Consider the following 20,454-nt stretch of genomic DNA (forward strand, 5'->3'; position numbering starts at 1 on the left):
GAGTTGCCTGGCCAGGGGAGTACCTGAATATTCTTCTTGTTGAAGAATTTTGTAGTTTTTCGAGACGTATGGCATGGTGCCAGGTCTTGTTGGAACACACCTCTGCCATCTGGAAATGATTTTTGCAGCTCGGGTACGATTCTGGTTTCCAATAAGTGGATATATTTGTCAGAATTCATCATTCCCTTGATATGTACAGTATTAATGCTCCAGGCTCTTCATGTGTAAAACAACCCCAAAACATTACTTTAGGGGGGTATTTGGGTGCTTGTTGGAGATGAGCTGCTGTTACTTTTTCGGATCCTTTCCGTATGTAAGAAACACGGTGGCCGTGGACCTCGAAATGAGACTCATCGGAAAAAAGTACATTCTTCCAGTCATTCACTGTCCAGTGTTGATGTAATTTTGCGCACATTAAGCGTTTTTTGCACATAACAGGGGTTAGCAGTTGCTTCTTAATAGGCTTACGAACCCTTCGTCCAGCTTCCAAAAGCCTACGCCGCACTGTTGTGACGTGAATATTCGCCCCAGTGGTAGCCATTAACTCGCGGGTTAAGTCGACAGCAGTTAGTCTAGGATTTAATTTACTTTTCCTGACAATTAAACGATCATCTGCAGGTGAAGTCTTCCTTTTCCGGCCACAGTTTCCTTTTTTCTGGGGTGTGATGGATTCAATCTCCCTGTATCGTTTTATGATCGAATTAACAGTAGCCAAACCGATGTGACATTCTGCAGCAATTTACCTCTGTGTCATAGAAGAATGCTCTGCTAATGTTATAATTTTAGACCGTTTTCGTGGAGTTGTATCCATTTGTGAAGACGACAGAATGTACACAGGACTACAATATTAAGTCTTCAAAACAACTGAAATGCTTATAAGTACAAAACGACAGGCAAAATGTCACATATTATAAAAAAAATAATGACAGACCTTTCACAATGTAATTACACGTATTACAGATGTCAATTAAAGTGGTATGAGCAGCTGTGAGGCCAAAAATGACAGAAAATGTAAAAATATGTCGTGTTCGGGTTAATTTGCACGCTACTGTACACAAAACTATATTTTTCCTGAAGATCGTAAAATATGTATACCATATTATCTTTGCTGCATCACAAAACTCAGATCAATTGAGTAGATCTACTGAAAATATTCCCCGTAAATACTAATACTGAAATTATGCAAATTGAATTAATAAGCCATTGGCATTGTATTGAGGCAGGAACATAGACATTACGACAAAATGAATAGAAGTTACTACAAGCATTTGAAATATGGATATGGAGAATAATGGAGCATGTGAAATGGACAGACTTAATAAGAAATGAGGCTGTGTTGGAAAGAGTGGATGAAGAAAGAATGATGCTGAAACTGATCAGGAAAAGAAAAAGGAATTGGTTGGGTCACTGGCTGAGAAGAAACTGCTTAATGAAGGATGCACTGGAAGGAATGATAAACAGTAGAAGAGTTCGAGACAGAAGACGACATCAGATGATAAGACGACATTAAGATATTGGGATCATACTGTATGTGGAGACAAAGAGGAAGGCAGAAAATAGGAAAGATTGGAAAATGCTGGGTTTCCAGTGAAAGACTTACTCTTGGGCAGAACACTTTGTATGCGTGCGTGTGTTTGTGTGTGTGATAACAATACTGTATTGGAATAAAAATCTAAATTTAATGTACGTACTGTATAGTGTTGATATGTAAACTTTGTTATATAACACTGGAATTGTTTTAAGATATTCTCTTGATTGTGACACGGTTTGTTACAGTAATATGCAGATTTCATTTTTCTCCCCAATCTCTGTCGTTTTTAACACTTACAGTTCTCGTTCACAACCACTAACACCAATTTTTGTTTAATAAAATAGGAATATCTTACATTTTCTTATATTTATCACACTTCTAACTACGAAGAAACTTTCGCACATCGTATTGTATGAATGTGCAAAAATAACTGGCTGAAGTCAAAAGAAGGAAGATCAGAGAAGCAAAGGAGAAACTGTGAAACAAAATTAACAATATACAGTAATATGTTCAGCTGCAGCTGGCGATGTCTGTTGCTAGTGATACTATTGTATTGTCGATCGAATTTGACCATGTATTTGGAATAACCTTGGATGACATTCTCCCAAATGTATACCGGTAATGTTAATTATGTAAAACTTTCTTTAAATGGTAATGTATTCTTGTTAGATATATTTCTTAAATCATTTGTTGTGAAAATGCTCGGTAAGAGCACCAGTTGAGTGTGACTAAAAATATAATGTACTCCAGAAATGCTTACCAAAACATACCGATAAGTTTCCTCATATTAATAAAATGTCCAATTATTCACTTGGAAGTTTGAGGGAGATTCCTAAATTTGTGTAACCACTCCCCCTATTTCCACCTAAATTACACCTTTGTCCACTTATATACAATTGTTAATGTTCTTTTTTTATTACACAATTGTGTTTTGAAAAAGTATCTATGCTACCTTAAAATAAATGATTTAATGATTTAAGATTGTAAGCAATAAAGTGTTATTGAGCAGAATGAGGAAATGAAATAGGATCACGTGACTAGATGATTAATTTAATTTGTGTGTAAAAGATAAAGTTGCAGTCGGAAAAGGTATCAATTTCATAAATTTCTTATAAGTATAAATCATAACTAATTAAGCCTAACATGGACTCAGTCTACCTATTGTGCTGTAGTGTGTCATGAATGAGGAGACAGCAGGGAATGTAATTGTTTTCTTTGTGACTTTCCTATTTATTTGGCTGAACTATTCATCATGTCTCATTTGCAACATGTTCTTCATTATGGCTTGTGTATTGTTAGCAGGCGAAGTCAAATGGTCACCTCACATCTCCCCGCAATAAGTCTGCTCCATTAGACGCCCATAACAGATCAGCATTTGGAGTGGACAGCAACATGAACAACATGTGAGTTGAACTGTTTTCATTACTACTCGTACAGCACATCTGAAGTTACTTTCTTATAACGCACTTTTCTTCTGTTATACATACTGTTTATGTAGACATTGCATTAAATATGTTGTTTCAAAGCATCAAGGACAGTGTTTCTCATCCAAATTGCTTAGTTTGAGTTCTAGAGCCTTTTTGTTTGTTCAGAGGGTTGATTAATGATCCGAAATTTAACCCTTTGCGAGGATCATGATATTCCTCTTTCATATACAGAGTGAACCGTAAGTAATGTAATTAATTTCAAGGGGTTATTCTTTGAGATATTTAAAACCCAAAAGTTCCATACAATTTTGCTTGTTTGTGCTTCCTTTTGAAGGAAAAAATTATTTTATATGAAACATTTCATAGCATATTTTGGGAAAGCTATTGAATTAATTCCCAATATGCTCAGTCAATTTAAGAGAGTAGTGTCTTTTTTTTAGTAGATTATTTTACGACGCTTTATCAACAGCTCAGGTTATTTAGTGTCTGAATGAGATGAAGATGATAATGCCGGTGAAATGAGTCCGGGGTCCAGCACCGAAAGTTACCCAGCATTTGCTCATATTGGATTGAGGGAAAACCCCGGAAAAAACCTCAACCAGGTAACTTGCCCCGACCGGGAATCGAACCCGGGCCACCTGGTTTCGCAGCCAGACGCGCTGTTACTCCACAGGTGTGGACGAGAGTAGTGTATTACAAGGACGCACCGATGTGGAGGGGGGGGGGTCCGTCGGATCCGGACCCCCCTCTCAAAGTGATAAGTTGTAACATTTTTACTGAATTTTTAAGCATTGATAGCGTATAATTCCGTTATCTATAATTTCACCGAAATGGATCACGTACATGTACATAACACTTTTGATTTGACATCCATCGTGATATCAGTTTCTTCCTAAGATGTTGTTAACAAACTAAAAAAAATTAGCCAAGAAGACTGGACTTTGTTTTGTAAAAAAATAGAAGAAGGGGTGTGTGCGTGCGTTCGTGCGTGCGTGCGCGCGCATATTACATTAATTCACAGAGGTAATAGATCAAGTCAATGCGAACAAGTTTTGTCAAATAAGTTTTTGATATGTTCAATAGTTTTGATAATCCGAAATATAACGTGTTGCAATGCTGCAAAGAGTTGCAGTGCTCCTTGAGGCCATTGCTCCACAGTTTTCTCCAATCTTTCCTATTTTCTGTCTTCCTCTTTGTCTCCTCATATGGTCCATATATCTTAATGTCGTCTATCATCTGATATCTTCTTCTGTCCCGAACTCTTCTCCCATTCACCATTCCTTCCAATGTCCTTCAGTAGGCAGTTTCTTCTCAGTCAGTGACCAAACCAATTTCTTTTCCTCTTCCTGATCAGTTTCAGCATCATTCTTGCTTCACCCACTCTTTCCAGCACAGCTTCATTTCTTATTCTGTCTGTCCACTTCACTCGTTCCATTCTTCTCCATATCCACATTTCAAATACTTCTATTCACTTCGTCGTAATGTCCATGTTTCTGCCCCATACAATGCCACACTCCATACAAAGCATTACACTAGTCTCTTAGTTCTTTTTCCAAAGGTCCATAGAAGATGCTCCTTTTTCTATTAAAAGCTTCCTTTACCATTGCTATCCTCCTTTTGATTTCCTGGCAGCAGCTCATATTACTGCTTGTAGTACACCCCAAGTATTTGAAGCTGTCCACTTGCTCTACTGTATCTTTAGAATTCTCAAGTTTACCTTTTTATTTTTCTTCCTATGACCATGTTTTTTTTTTCTTATGTGATAATGCTGGAAATGTATCATCAGACGAGTTGTCGCCATTTCCAGATAATGGCATTGTTTAATAATATGCTATGACACATTATTTCACAATATTTACTGCCCTTTTTGGTATTCTGAGGTTGAAAGAGAAAGCAGAGTAACAGAAGGAAACGTGCCCAAAACTGCAGTTTCCTTTCATAAGCTCTAACTTACACCTCTCTGCACTGGGAAACATTCGGTCCCACTTGTGCAGCAATTGCAGTATCTCGCAAAATAGTGACTTAACCTGATGTGACCAGAAAACAGCTAACATTTTATTTGTACACATAGGTCTGCACTGTTGAATGGCAGTGCAGGGGCTCGGGACTGCAATGGTTACCTGGACGACAACCGACGTGCAACAGTTGCCCAGAAACTGCTGGACCTGAGTGCAGCCACGTTTGACCTGCAGAGCGTTGTGTCCATGGAGATCTTGGAGAGCGACTTGGCTTATGTTGAGGCCAGAAATGAAGAGGTTGGTGAAACTCGTTAACTTCAATGAGATTGGGATGAAACAAGTACAAAGATTTTCAGTATCCCTCTTTCCTCAGTCTTTGTTCTCTTATCTTTATACCCCCTTCTGTCAATCTCGCTTTCTTGCTATAGGCTATATACCGTATTGTAATTATGAAAAATAAATTTTGATTTTGGAGATTTCTGAAAGATGTATTTTTACATACTTCATATCATATTTAGTGATTATTTATTGCCTTTAAAATAAGGAAAGCAGTTGTTGCAGATACATCAACATTATTCTAGAGCTAGATATGTTAAGTTACGACATAATTATTAGCTTTTTCCATTCAAGATTACATCAGCGAGACAGTAAATATCAGAAATACATTGGATGTAGGGTCTTTTTCCGTTCGACATTTTCTGAGTTTCTTCATTATGCAGTGTGGAGGATTAGTTTGATTAAATCTCTTCTTTTTTTAATAATAATAATAATCTTTATTAGCCATTAAACAATACAATTATAATAGGCTTCGTCATTATTGAATTACATGACAAACAAACATTAAGTATTAAAAAATTCATCTATGCTATAAAAACTATTTTCAATTAGAAAAGTCCTAACAGAATTACTAAAATTAATAGCTTCTTTTAAGTGTTTTGGTAATTTGTTATAAAATTGAACACCCAAAAAAACAATATTATCAAGTGCAAGCAGGAATTGTCAAGTTAATTCTAGTTCTTGTGTTATAATTATGTATATCTTCAGTTCTTTGGTACATCAAATTATTCAAATGTAGGCCTAAATATTTTATATATTCAAATATATAAACTATGAAGAGTTAATATGGATAATTGTTTAAGTAAGGGTTTACAAGACTTCCATGGAGAACATCCATGAAGAAATCTCAAGTCGATGAAAGTTGAAATATGAGTTTAGAATAAACTCTGCTGTGGTAATGGAAAACCCTCGAAAGATCAGTCATGAATTCATCACACCATCCCAACCTCATCTATAGAGCACGATTAACATCCATGGCCAAGATTCGCCATGCATGAAAGATCTCTATGTGAAGACTATAATGTGGCACGGTTATTCCAGGTGTTGCGTAGAGTTGCGGAGATGCAGGAGCTGGTGCAGAATTCGGAACAATATCTGACGCAGCAGCACCAGCAACAGCAGTTGCAGCAACAAACTCAACAACAGCAACAGCAGCAGCATGGCAAGGAGGAGAGTGACTCCGAAGGTTCTCACATTTCTTCTCTCGATTCAGATGCACCTGGTCAGCTCAAGCACAGTGACTCATTGCTCCTGCTCACCCAGGTGAGTGCATGATTTCATAATTAATTGTCTGATATAAACTAACGGCCGTAACTTTTAATCTTACCAAAGCAGTTATTTCTAAGTATATTAATACACTTTTTCATTAATATAAAATGCTAGTATTAAATTCAGAAGTGGAAAGAAATTGATTGGTTCATTCGGGCCCATTTCGAGCATTGACAGCAGTGACGAAGATAATGTAAGAGGGGTGGTTCTTCTATGTAATGCTAGCTACTGTCTGCCTCTGTGGAGGGGAAGGGAGAGGATGAGAATGCTGCACTCTGCCATGTACATTCCACGTGCTTTGCTAGAGACGTCAGAAGTTGCTTCTTTGGCTGAGATAGCTACAGCTGTAAATCCCTTGGTTACAATGGGAGATATTAATAATGTTGAGTTGTTAGTTATCACTCGACAATTCCGAGTTCTAACTCGCTTGTGTATTAATAAACATACTTATCTCTCAATCAGTCTGGTACTGACCTTTGATCCTTGAGTAACAACTCTCGATGACGCAACAGACGAGAGACAAGTCACTATTCTATATTAATAAACGTTACTACTCACTCATATAATTGAGTTTATACTATCAACTTTCTGAGTTAACTGAATAGGTGACTCAAAGCGGTTGAGTGAAGTTAAAAAATCGTAATGACGAGGTATATTATTGTTGTATAACGCAGAAGAAAAGGTATAAACATCGCAGAGAAGCTTGTAACATAGTTACAAAGATTTGTACAAATTTAAGAAGGAGAATGTACAGTGACTAGCGCGGAATTTCTTGCAAGATTCAAATGGGAGAAGAGGAACAGCTCTCGATAATGAACTGAAAATGAGAATTTTCTTATGTGGGGGATCCAGATTTTCAAATGGGATATTTCCCATGCTACCGTGTCACTTTTCATTTCATTGTATTCCATAGATCTTGTGTTAGCATTAAAGCTTCAAGATATGAAACAAGAGTTAAACAACTTTTTGGTGAGATGAAGTGAGGCCGAGGATTCGCTATAGATTACTTGGCATTTGCCTTACGTTTGGGGAAACCTCGGAAAAAAAACTCAATCAGGTAATCAGTCCAAGGAAAAATCTAACCCAAGCCCAGTGCAGCTCCTGATCAACAGCTATCGAGTCTGCCGACTAACGTAAGTTACCCTGGAGTAGGTTATTTTACGACGCTGTATCAACATCTCAGGTTATTTAGCATCTGAATGAGATGAAGGTGATAATGCCTGTGAAATGGGTCCGGGGTCCAGCATCGAATGTTACCCACCTTTTGCTCAAATTCGGTTGAGGGGAAACCTCGGAAAAAACCTCAACCAGGTAACTTACCCCGACCGAGATTCGAACCCGGGCCACCTGGTTTTGCGGCCAGATGCGTTAGCCATTACTCCACAGGTGTGGACTCTGTGAAAGAGTGTAGACCTACTCACAATGTACAGTAAAGATTTCTAAATTTTGGAATATCTTTTTATATGATGTCCTTCTATGTACCCCAGTCATTATCCTTATAGCTTTCTTTTATAAAACAAATTCTAACTGCTGGGAATTTGCAGATTCTTTGAAATTAAAAGCATTTAATTGCGTTCAATTTCCAACAACTGTCCAAGAGTTACAGAATGCAAAAAGGAAGTATTCATTTCCTGATGCCATTGAAGCTGTGAATTATACCAATATTTTTATTTAAAAAAATGAACATGCCGATGAGTATTTTAGCAAAACAAAAAGGTGTTGCGAGCCTTAATGTACGAACTACCTGCAATGTCAAGGAAGAAGTCACAAGTGTGGATAATTATTTCTATATTAGGCCTATATGGAGAAATTCGGATATTTCTAGAGTAATGATTGGCAATAATGCCAATGCACTTCTTCTAGGTGATATAGACTATGGAATTCTGTGGTTCCAAGGCAAAACATGATATTTAAATTTTTGTTGAAAATGAGATTTTGCGATATGGTGTGCATCCTGCTGGTATCTTTATTGTGGCAAAAGGTAACATGTATATCTCTATTATTTTTTGTCTAATCTATTGTTATGAAACATGATTCCTACGATTTTATAAGGTTGTTCAAATTATATCTGTACATGCTCGCTCTTGAAAAGTGAAAGAAATGACATAGAGGCCTAACACATTTTGCCTTGGAGCCACAGAATTGCTCCTTGGCTTATTACTTTACCATCACTCCACAGCAAAGAGCCTACAATAAATATATACCGGTAACGAAAGAAAGTGCGATTATAGAGATGTTTCGGCCAAGTGAAGCAACAATTTCCAATTCTCCGAAGCAAAATAAGAGTTGCAATGGAAAATGTCTTTGATCATATTGTGCTGCGTTATATCGCACAATGTAACTAAACACCTACTTGAAGATTATGAAGTTTCATTACTGTAGGACGACGAAGTGGAGGAAGATAGAGTAGAATTACCGAACAGGTTGTATGTATCACTCAGACGAGTCATTAGAAAGGAAATAATAATAATAATAATATACAGCGTACACATATACATAGGTAAGTTTATCATTACATTATGTTACACATTCATAAGATTTTTTTTTTTTTTTTTGTGCTTCAGTGAATATCATGTTGCAAATTCCTTTGCATTTGTCTTCAAGTCTTCAATGACAGGAAAATACTTCCTACTTCTCATTTCCGGTAACTGATTTAGTGAATAATATGTGGTGTTATTTCAAAATATTAACAAATGAAGCGTTTGCGTAGGCTTCCGCGGCTGGTGTACATGGTGTGTGGATAAGCTTCAGGGCTTCTACCGTGTTGTCTTGGTGTTATTGGCTAACGTTTCGACCGCTGTGTTGTGGCCATCTTCAGAGCAGTTGTTGGACTGCTGCTCTGAAGATGGCCACAACACAGCAGTCGAAACGTCAGCCAATAACACCAAGACAACGCGGTAGAAGCCCTGAAGCTTATCCACACACCATTAACAAATGAAGTTTGAAACTGCACACTTTCCTCCTCTATGATCGAAACAAAAGTATATTTACAAACCGAATGTGACGAAGACTTGCCTCTGCAAGGAGCTCTAGTCTAAACATTGATAACTTACACAGCCATGTCTAGGCGATAAAATGTGAGTAACAACTCAGAGTCACAAGTGAGATATGTCCAGGAGGGGAAAATATTTATTAATATGAAATTCAGACTAATCACTCACTCGAGTGAGATTGAGTAGTTTCTTCTGGTACATCTGTTATCATACATCACGTAAATTCATAAGCAGGATAGAATTGCAAGCAGATACGTATAGACTATGAATCATAATACAATATGGGCTCTCCATCATCAATGTTGTTTATGTAAAACACCAAGTTACTACTACATTGTGATCTGATTCTAACACTGAGTAAGTTGCATTTTCATTCAGACTTTTGTGTTAATATTATTTTAATTTATCAATCTGTGTTATATTGTATTTCATTTTGATCTGTATTTTTTTTTATAATTTTGTAAGTGGGATCGTCTCTGAACGCCAGTTTGTCGCATTGTTGCTCCTTTTTGTTCACCGAAACAGAACTTGTTTTGTTAAATGAATTATTTGTATATATTGTATATAGAGTATCTTACACAGTTAATGTGTGTCATATTTACTATTATGTTGTATAATATATATTCTGTATACTAGTTCAGTATTATTATCGATCTAATTATATTTTCTGTCATATGTAGCACTGATATTTTGTAGAGTGCTAGTTTCGAAGTGTTACTGCGTTTATGTGGTTAAAAAGTAGCTGGACAGATCATTTCAATTTAGTAGCAATCCCACTTACAGTTGTTACGCGCCATTATTATTATGTACCGAAGTATAGTGTCCTGACGTAAGCATTTAGAGCATAGATGTCCAATTGTAACTCGTACGAGGTAACCCCTGGTGTAAGCAAACTACAGCGCATATTCTTTAAGGTTGTTTTTCCTATTTTATATGGAAATTTATTGACCTTAGCAGAGCAAGCTTGGGGTGCAATATCTCCTGGTTCTGTAGGCGTTTGGACACCCATGATTTAGAATCAAAGTTTGAACAGTGAACCTCCAGGATGTACTAACCGATAACTTCCCTAACTTGTTTGGAAACAAAAATGTGCTGCCTGGTCATCAGCCAACACTGCAATGTAATTATTGTACAGCTTAACAAAGACGCGATGTCAGGCTTATCTTGCCTTAGTGTTCTTATTGCTATTGTTATCACTCTGTTAGTTCGATATTGAACACTGGGTAATTTATACACTTGCACATAAAATTCTGAATAATAAACATATTGTCACTTACTTTTTTTTCCTTTGTTCGATTATTATAATAACACAGATTACCCATCTTACTTGCAGGGACAGAAATTGATAAGTGAAGCTGTTAACGATGCTGTTCGTGGCATCGATCTTGGCGATAATGAGCCATCAGAGAGTGACACAGATTCCATGAGCACTCCTACCAACAGCCCTTCTCACCGCCCTGCGACAGGTAATACATAACTACTGTATTTTTAATTGTACAAGGCGCAATCAATGAGTTCCTGGACTGACCTGAATGTAGGCAACAAACAGGACATAGGAAACGGAGAAGTTATCTGGAACCAGGGAAACGCCTGGAATCTGTACTAAATGCATCACTTGAAAGGCAGAAAAGAAGACTAGCCATAAGGTGTATATGGAGAGATTCCAGGAAAAATCGCAATAGGTTCACATGTTTTAACAAAATCACGTGTAGAAGCTCAGTTCTTAAAGACATGTGACGCTGTTTGATAGGCTGACTCAACAGGCATGGAAGCAATGATCTTCAGTGACATGCACTTATATGTTTAACGATAAATATAAGTGCAGTTCGGAAATACATTGATTGCACCTTGTATATGATATCACTGTTCCACACTGTAGCTGTGTGGTCGAAGGCGTCATGCCTTGGGCTAGAGTTATGGAATGATCGAGCCTTTGTGGGGAATGAAATCTTCCCATGAAATCTCTGCCGGTGCATGGAATCAGTGCCCATCCTGTACCGTGATTAATTTGGGGAGCTACAGTGGGTAGCAAAATCCGGTTTTGCAAGTCAGCTACAACGGCTGGGGGAATAATCATTCTAATTATATGTCACCACCATATCGGTTTGATGATCGTTCATCTCTGCTAGAATATGCCGACATGAGCCCAGCAGTCAGCTGATAGACCTTGGTCCTTGATGGCCTGTCGCTCAAAGGATGTCATTTGTTGTTCGTTTTATGATTCCTTCTCTGGTCATCAAATACTATTCGTGTCAAGTTTCCATTTTGTGTACCAGTCATGGGTTATTATCTCCAATGATGGTATTTTAAAGGTGGCAAAATTCTTATTATTGTTTGCCCCGAACGCAATGTAAAGTAAAAGTTCCCGCGTTGTGGGTTCTTGGTATGCAAAGAAAGTTTATCCTTGAATGAGATAGTGTGCAGTTTTATCAGCTGATCCATCCTTTTTAATTTTTGTTTGTGCTTTAAAATGGTACAACTTGTAGCTTTCAGTGTTTGGTATCTAAAAGAAATACGTATCTTCTGCACTTTACCAATACACATTTGAAAGTCATATTGTCATATTGTTGACTGTTATGTAGGTCTACGAGAATAAACTAAAAGTAAAGGTTCTGAACTACGATATTCCTTTGTTTGACGGCCACTTCACTGACATGTTTGTATCACTGGTTGCTACTTCAGCAAGGCGCTAGATGTGCGAAAGTACAATTTTCCTTACAGAGACGGCAACTTCTTCTCTCTTCTGTTGTACTGATTGCAGTGCAGAGATAACGAATTTTTATTGCTTTATAAATTTAATTTTAAAGTGATTATTTTTACTTTCTCATTATACAAAGTATAATGTAAAGGAATTGGTGCTGCAGAAAATTGATTTCGAGAGTTTCATGGAAATACAAATTTTTAGATCCCTGATACCGAGAAAATATTGATTTGATCATGATATATGTGTTCAGTGATTTCTTCTATATACAAGTTTTTAGATCCCTGATACCGAAAATATTGATTTGATCATGATATATATGTTCAGTGATTTCTTCTAAACTAATGGAAGAATTTTGTTCATATATGATATATACAAGTCTATTTATTCTGAATTTATGCATATGAAATAAAATAACTTTTAATAGAAAATTAGCCTAAGGGTCTTTATTACAAATCGAAAAAAAATGGCGATCAATTTCAAAGCAAAGCCAACTATTTTCTTCATAATTATTCGTATTACATAGAATAAACTGGTGAATGAAACCGTCTGTTAATACCAAGATGTTTTCCTAAGAGAAATTATTGTAGGCCTATATAGATTGGTCGGTCTAGGCCCTTCACGGGCTGTAGCACCGCGGATTATTATTATTATTATTATTATTATTATTATTATTATTATTATTATTATTATTATTATTATTATTATTATTATTATTATTATTATTATTATTATTATACAGATTAATTTACATATTTTTTTAGTATGTTATTTTACGATGCTTTATCAACAGCTTAGGTTATTTAGCATCTGAATGAGATGAAGGTGATAATGCCTGTGAAATGAGTCTGGGATCAAGCACCGATAGTTACCCAGCATTTGCTCATATTGGGTTGAGGGAAAACCCCGGAAAAAACCTCAACCAGGTAACTTTCCCCGACCAGGAATCGAACCCAGGCCACCTGGTTTCGCGGCCAGATGTGCTAACCGTTACTCCACAGGTGTGGACTTGATTTATATTCTTCGTTGCGATTTTAGTCTGAGTTTACATGCTTTCCAGCCAGATTAGTCTCCTATAATAGATGGGTTCCCTCCTTTTTAAAGGATTGACGATTATAATTAATAATTTAAATTAAATTTGTTAGGCATAGGTTAATTTATACAGAAACAATTAACGTTTCAAAGGTCTGTCTGGATGACAGTATTGTTGAATTTGAAAAAAAATATATATATACTTAATACCGGTATAGGCTACTTACGGTATCTGATTAAAACCCACTAACTCCTTTGACATTATATATCACTTTAACGTACTGATGTTCGTAAATAGAAGAATAATATTAGGCATTATTGCAATACACGAATTGAATTTGTGAAAAACTGAGAAAGAACATACGAAATTCCTTTCGCGTGCAATACAGATATCGAGTTTTATTATCTCTTAGTTTGTGTGTGTTTTAAATTATTTAATTTGAATACGTTCTGAAGATGATAGTTCAAGTGTCACCTGCAACATGATTAATGAAGAACATTTTGCGTAGAGCTTAAAACATGATATAATAAGATATAATGATATTTGATATAATGATATATAACATGATATTAATGTTTTATTCACTGACTGACAATTTTTTCTTTGTATTAAGTTTGAATTCCTGCCAAATGGTGAAAAATTTATTTTCGTACATAATTTTCATACTTAAAATAATGCTGGCCTGCATTGCCCCATTATCGATCCAAAACCTTCTGTGTAGTTCTAGTCACATATGATATAACTAACATTAAATAATAATGGTAAGCACACAATTATATTTTTGTTTCTTATTGGGTGTTAACAAGAGTTGTTAATAGTTCTGTCCATCTACAGACGCACATTTCCGACATCTTTCCATAAAATTTTCACTCACACGCAGAAGTTCTCTTTCCGTAATTCTGTTCTTTATATATCGTACGTAGTGTGAGAGTTATTGCTGAAAACCTATCTTTTAGGGTTTCTCACAAAGTAATAGTCGCACATGTTAAGATCTGAGGAACATACTTGCCATAACCCTTTAGAAATGATCCTGTTATCAAAAACCTTCCCTGATAATTCCAAAAACATTCCTTGCAATGTGTGCTGTGACAGAATCTTATTGAAAATTTGCTTTTGATCTCATTGTTGTTGCTGTTTGGTCAACTGTCCGATGACAAGTTTGAACCTCGTGACACCAATAAGACATCACTCATGAGGCAACAAAGCCAGGAGATAGAATGGTAGCCAGTTTCTTTCCCCTCCTTCATTTTTCATACATCACTGACTTGTAACATATTTCACTAATCAAACTTAAGACATTTACAAACAATTGTTCTTTCTCTGACACATGTATGTATGAATCATAACCTCAATCAGAGGTGTTACTCTCATTATCTGACAATAATTAAAAAAATAGTGCGAATATTTGCGTGCGGTACCTCTCTGAATTTTCCCATATCTTCAAAAAAGATAGATCCTATTATTCTGCCAGCAGTTACAGCCAATTTTTTTATCGTGCTACGAATTTCTTGTATTAACCGGGGATTGTCTGTGCCTCCATATATCCTGTCGTTTTTGTGTCGCAACATGATCGCGTAAATAAAACCATGCCTAAACCGAGAAAATGATTAGAATTATGGAAGGAGAACTTTCGCGTATCAATGAAAATGTTATAAAAAATGTCGGGACTGTGAATGCAGACAAACACTACTCTGAACAACTACTTTAACACAGGTTAGTACTCTACTCATTATGAAATAAAAATATAATTGTGTGCATACTATTTTTAATCAAAGTTATATGAGTAGAAATGTGAAGCAGGTTATGGATTGATAATTGCGCTCCTTACACTGGTCACTCATACATGGCTCGTGTGCGTGTTCACGTCCAGGAGCTAAATGTGTCTTCTCTTCATCTCCTTCTTCTTCTTCTTCTTCTTCTTCTTCTTCTTCTTCTTCTTCTTCTGGCTCTGGGTGAGTTTTAGCCTGCTTCACAACGCTCCTCCAGTTCCCTCGGTCTGATGCAGCATTCCTCCATCCTCTAACATTCAGAATTCTCAAGTCTGTTTCGACTTCGTCCTTCCAACGGTTGCGTGATCTACCTTTTAGTCGTCTTCCCGTCATGCTCGACTTATAAATGCGCTTGAGCATTCGATCTTCAGCCATTCTTTCTGTGTGCCCAATCCATCTAAGGCGCTGTGCTTTAGCAAAATGTACTATATCCTCATTATCAAGGATTTCGTTGATTTCATGGTTTGTTCTTATTCTCCAAAAACCTTGTTCGTAGACTGGACCATAGATACTTCTTACTATTTTCCTTTCAAAAATTCGAAGTCTATTTGTGTCACTAGTTGATATATTCCATGTCTCGGCACCATAAGTTACCACAGGTCTAATAAGCATTTTGTATATTTTCAGCTTAGTGTTTCTTGACAGAAATCGTGATTTGATGAGCTTGATATTAGCATAGTAAGCTCTGTTGCCAGCCATTATTCGACGTTGTATCTCGCTGTTCACTTTGTTACAATTGTTAACTTCTGTACCAAGATACACAAATCTTTCGATATTTTTAAAATTCATCCCTTCAATGGTGACACCAGTATTCCGTCTTCTTCTTTCATCTGTTGACATTATCATGTACTTAGTTTTGGTCTCGTTTACTTCTAAGCCCATTTTCTTGGCGGCTGAATACATTTCTGAGAAAGTCAGCTTAAGTTCAGTGATATTTCTGGCAATGATTACAATATCATCTGCATAGACGCATATGTAAATGTGGCTTAGTAATCATTTTTTCTTACCTTCTCTCGAATTAATGTGATAAGCAAAACATAGTACCAAATAATTCAAGATGAGAATGACGCATAATGATGTTCCTCTGTCGGTTTCTATTGCAGGCAGGGACCATGGTGGACCATACCACAGCAGCTCAGTCCTCAAGCCCAGCGGTTCCAGCTTTGGACTGCACAGTCCAGACAGTCTACTGCCTGTCGGCTTCCGTCCCAGTGATCGCAATATACAGGTAAGAATACACTATATGTCGATCCGTTGCTGAAAGTATCTGCTCGAAAGACGTGATATTATCTTTAAAATGCATGTGATGTTGCAGGACCTGCTTAAAAGACTGCAAGAGGACAGCACTCTCCCATACAACTTCGCAGAAGGGACATTGTACTTGGATCCTGACATAATCGACCTTACAATGATCCCTCCACCTATCACACCAGATGAGGTGGGTTCTGGTCCTGGTTCCATACTATCCAGAATTTTTAGAATCTGCATTCGATTCTTGGATTTCTCAGACGTTTTACATACCTGCGATTTTAGAATTCGAAGTAATGCATCCTTTATACTTCGAAATAATCAAGGCTTCTACTCTTCATTTTCATTTCCCTCTCCCTCTTAAACTTCTTTCTCCTCGTTTTTCACCCTCGCCTTCTTCTACTTTACTTTCTCTTTATAACAAGTATAAGGAGAAAGTATTGTGATGTTGCTAAAAAAACATATCGAGATTTTTAGAGAAATACAGTTTTCAACATTTTTGATATTGATTCCATCTATGTGTCTGTTTCTTTGTCTACAGCGATTTTTCCTAAACTGTTGGACGGATTTTGTTAATGTTCAGTACTGGTACCTTCGCATCAATTTATTTGGGAATGATTTACATACATGAAATGTAATAGCTTTTAGTAAAAAAAAAGATGAATATTTATTTTAAAACGACAACAAACTGTGGCAATATATACCAAATTAAATAGAACGATTTTTTCCCCGCTTTTTGTATTGGAGAACGAAACAGCGTGGATCATATCGAAGAATTATTTTTCAGAGAATTTAAGTATTTATATATGGCTTTATAAGAAAACATTAAAGTAAATCCATATAAAAAGATATTCGAATAAGATTTCACAGTATCCTCTCAAAACCAGTGCTGTTATGTGGTAATGAGACGCGAGTTTTACAATAAACAAGATTAAAATAGTTTAGAGGTAGCACCAATGAGATTCATTAGATCTGTAGCAGTTGTCAGAGTATTGGACAAAATAAAAAGTACTGATATACGAGAAATATGGAAAGTAAGAAATATTGTAGAATACATGAAAGAATGTCAGAACAATTAGTAATTTAACCCAAGAAGAATACCCTTGGAACGTCTACCTGTACAAGCATATTTTATTACCCTGCTCGTAAACGGGATATAGACTGCCCAAAAAATGGAGAAGAAGAACAACAATAACAAGAATTATTTATATTCTTCTGCTGTGATTTAAGAGTTCCACTGCTTCCACCACGAAAGAATCATCACAAAAGTCCACGTGATGTGAAGATAAGAAAAGACAGACAGATTAACAATAATTCTGAGTCTTTTTCTTGAGAGATCGATGATAACTAGTTAGCAAGAGTGAACGAATGTTCATAGAAGTAGTTTCACAGCTTTTCGACTAGAAAGAAATATACTTAGAATTTCTTTGTAAGCCACTAATATGCTCTCTTGAGTATTTATACAACGGTTTTTGTAAATAGAAATATTTATATTAAAATGATTACAATATATAAATGGTTATTTTTGTGAATTTGTTTAAATTTACTGCCATAGATCTATTAAAATCATACAATTTGCAAATGAAATTAGATATTTGCATTTTGGAATTAGCCTATACATTATTTTGTGCAATTCAGAAAGCAAAACTGTATCTTATTTGGGTGCTAGTAAATTAATTAATTTATACCTTTTGATTGATAGTTTAAAAAATGAACAATGGACGGGATATTATTTGCATCATCAGAACATGATAATGCCACCAATGTGGTTTGTGTGTAGCACTCGGCCTTGAGTTCGAATTCTTCTTGGATTGATTACTTGGTTGAGTTTTTTTCCCTGTGTTTTGTCCAGCTATAAGGTGAATGTCAGGTAACTCCATAACGAATCTTTCGGATTCGTCTCGCCAAAATACCATCTCACTATTACCCATAATTTCATGGACCTAAATAGGAGTATACAATCCGCACTTCAGGAGAAGATCCGAGCAAGGAATGTGAGTTTTTCCCCTTCTCGTACAACCAACTCTCCAACATGGAACCAGCCGGCCAATGACACCATCTCCATCCACCTGGCCCTTCAGAGGAGCTGAGTTACTAGTTGAACTCTCCTCTCAACCCGCAAGAACCATACCCCCTCACAGGTATCTTCTCGTGAAATTTGGACAGTAGCTGGTACAACGTCGTCCTATAGACATACCGGTAACCATAAAATATGATAAAAAACTGTATCATTGCAAAACTCAACAGAACTTGTAATGAGAAAGAAAGTATATTAATTTTCGTAACATGGGTGTTTTTTTTTTGTCTTTTTCTCAACTGCTACCATCTCAACCATCTACCACTACCACCACCGCCACCCTACCATCGCCGCCTCACACCACCACCATTACATTTCCACTACCTTCTTCTTTTTTCAATTTACACTTCTGCAAATTCATAATGTGAATTATCTTGTAGAGAGCACCCTAAACCTCTCTCTTTGCTTCCTTCAGAGGTTGGTGTTGGATGATTGCTTTTTATGGTGGTTGGTGTTGGGTGGCCGCCTTTTATGTCTTAAAACTTTGTATTGATTCTGGTATGAGGTGATTTTTTTCTTGTTGCAAGGCATTTTTACAATCCCAAAAAGTTAAGATATTTGACTTTATTAAAAGATTATATGGTTTGAGTAAATGTATGCCATTAACTTTGCACAAACACACATAAAATAGCTATTCATATATTGTAATCATTTCTAACATCTTTCTATCACGAAGGTATGTTTCTAAAAGTGAAATAACCGTTGCTTCTTCTACAAAACTAATCTACGCCCCTACCAGTCTGGTTTATTATCCAATTTTCATTATCATAAAAAGGTAAAAAAAAAAAAACCTCTGTTATACTTGGCAAGTATATTTACGTTACATAGTTCATTTTATGCCTTTTTTATACTGAAAGTAAAAATTAGAAACTGGCAATCTGGCAAGGTTATTTTCTTCACTGAGGTTGTCTGGAGTCCGTCCAGAATCAGTCCATTGAGATATGATGAGCAAGCTTCGACTGTGGTTCCATATTGCTGCAGGATGGTGTCTACGCTCTGCCTCCCCAGCTGAGCCTTCCCCCCACTCCATTTGCCGATCAGTCACCATTAGAGACAGAGCTACAGACGCACACAGAGCAGCTGATTAACCACAGGAACGCCATGAGCAGCTGCATCCTGGACCTGGAGCAAGACTCTCTGCTGGGTAAGTTATTAATGCGACTCTTGGGGGAAAGTTTTCTCCAAATACTTACATTATCTATATTCATATAATGATCCTCCATATGAGTCATTAAATATGTTGGAACTTCAAATGTGTTATTGCAATAGGACCTGTCAATCTTTATCTAAGATTTAATGACACTCTTGTCGGATCTTTGATAAGACATCACGATTATGAAAACTGATTCAAATATGATTTTTCAAATGAACATATTAATAGATCCAGCACCTATAAAGTGAAATAGATTTTAAGAAAATATTAGAGTTAGAATTTATTTAGAAGTGGGTTAGATTAGCTGTGAGCAATTCAACACTGGTGACTCCATTGGACTTAACTCTTTAACATTAAAAGTGTGAAATTAATTAAATTTTAATCATCTTCAGAAGTTTACCGAACAAGTTTATGGTATGTTTTCTAAAACTTAATGATTCACATACATAGGCCTATTATGTGGTCTCTTGTTCTGAGCCACAATGATTACACTTTGTGTTAAGGATTTCCCTGATAAAGCCTCATCCTGTTACCTATTTTCTACATGAGCAGGGGTATGGTGGCCCATCAGTAAAGCTTTGGTTTGTTCATGGTGATGATTGTTATCCCTTTTGTTACAGAGTCTTTCATAAGTAACGAGTCTATCGAAAAATCAACTATTTTGCATAATTTTTTGAAATGATGTTCATCCTCACGAGAAAGAACCCTTCCTGGTGCCGTACAGTCGATTTGGAAACAAACACTCCCTCTCCCCACCACCAGAGGAAGCTATTTATTCATGTGTAATGTGCATTTGATGCCAACTTAAAATGACCTGGAGCATAGCCTTCTATACGCCAAGCATAATGGCACACGGCCATACCTATATGCATTGTTGTGATAGACTGGAATGATAAATGCCACACAGTCACTTAACGTTATTGCAGAAGAGAAAAATTGCTGCCTGGTTTGAATGTGGA

At 36.5% G+C, this 20,454-nt stretch overlaps 1 protein-coding gene across 3 annotated transcripts in view; it reads left to right on the forward strand.

Annotated features, from left to right (window-relative positions):
- The window catches only part of LOC138696384 (uncharacterized), a 485,809-nt gene that overhangs the window by 431,917 nt on the left and 33,438 nt on the right, over positions 1–20,454 (forward strand). For 2 of the 3 annotated variants that reach the window (XM_069821275.1, XM_069821277.1), the window contains 7 exons: positions 2,831–2,934; positions 5,030–5,213; positions 6,294–6,515; positions 10,848–10,980; positions 16,121–16,245; positions 16,333–16,455; positions 19,324–19,486. In XM_069821275.1, coding sequence (XP_069677376.1) covers positions 2,831–2,934; positions 5,030–5,213; positions 6,294–6,515; positions 10,848–10,980; positions 16,121–16,245; positions 16,333–16,455; positions 19,324–19,486 — 1,054 coding nt within the window. The remainder of the gene's footprint in view (positions 1–2,830; positions 2,935–5,029; positions 5,214–6,293; positions 6,516–10,847; positions 10,981–16,120; positions 16,246–16,332; positions 16,456–19,323; positions 19,487–20,454) is intronic. The other variant, XM_069821276.1, reaches the window with a different exon arrangement.

Source organism: Periplaneta americana, chromosome 3, assembly GCF_040183065.1.
Source record: "Periplaneta americana isolate PAMFEO1 chromosome 3, P.americana_PAMFEO1_priV1, whole genome shotgun sequence".
In the NCBI taxonomy this organism is placed as follows: domain Eukaryota; kingdom Metazoa; phylum Arthropoda; class Insecta; order Blattodea; family Blattidae; genus Periplaneta; species Periplaneta americana.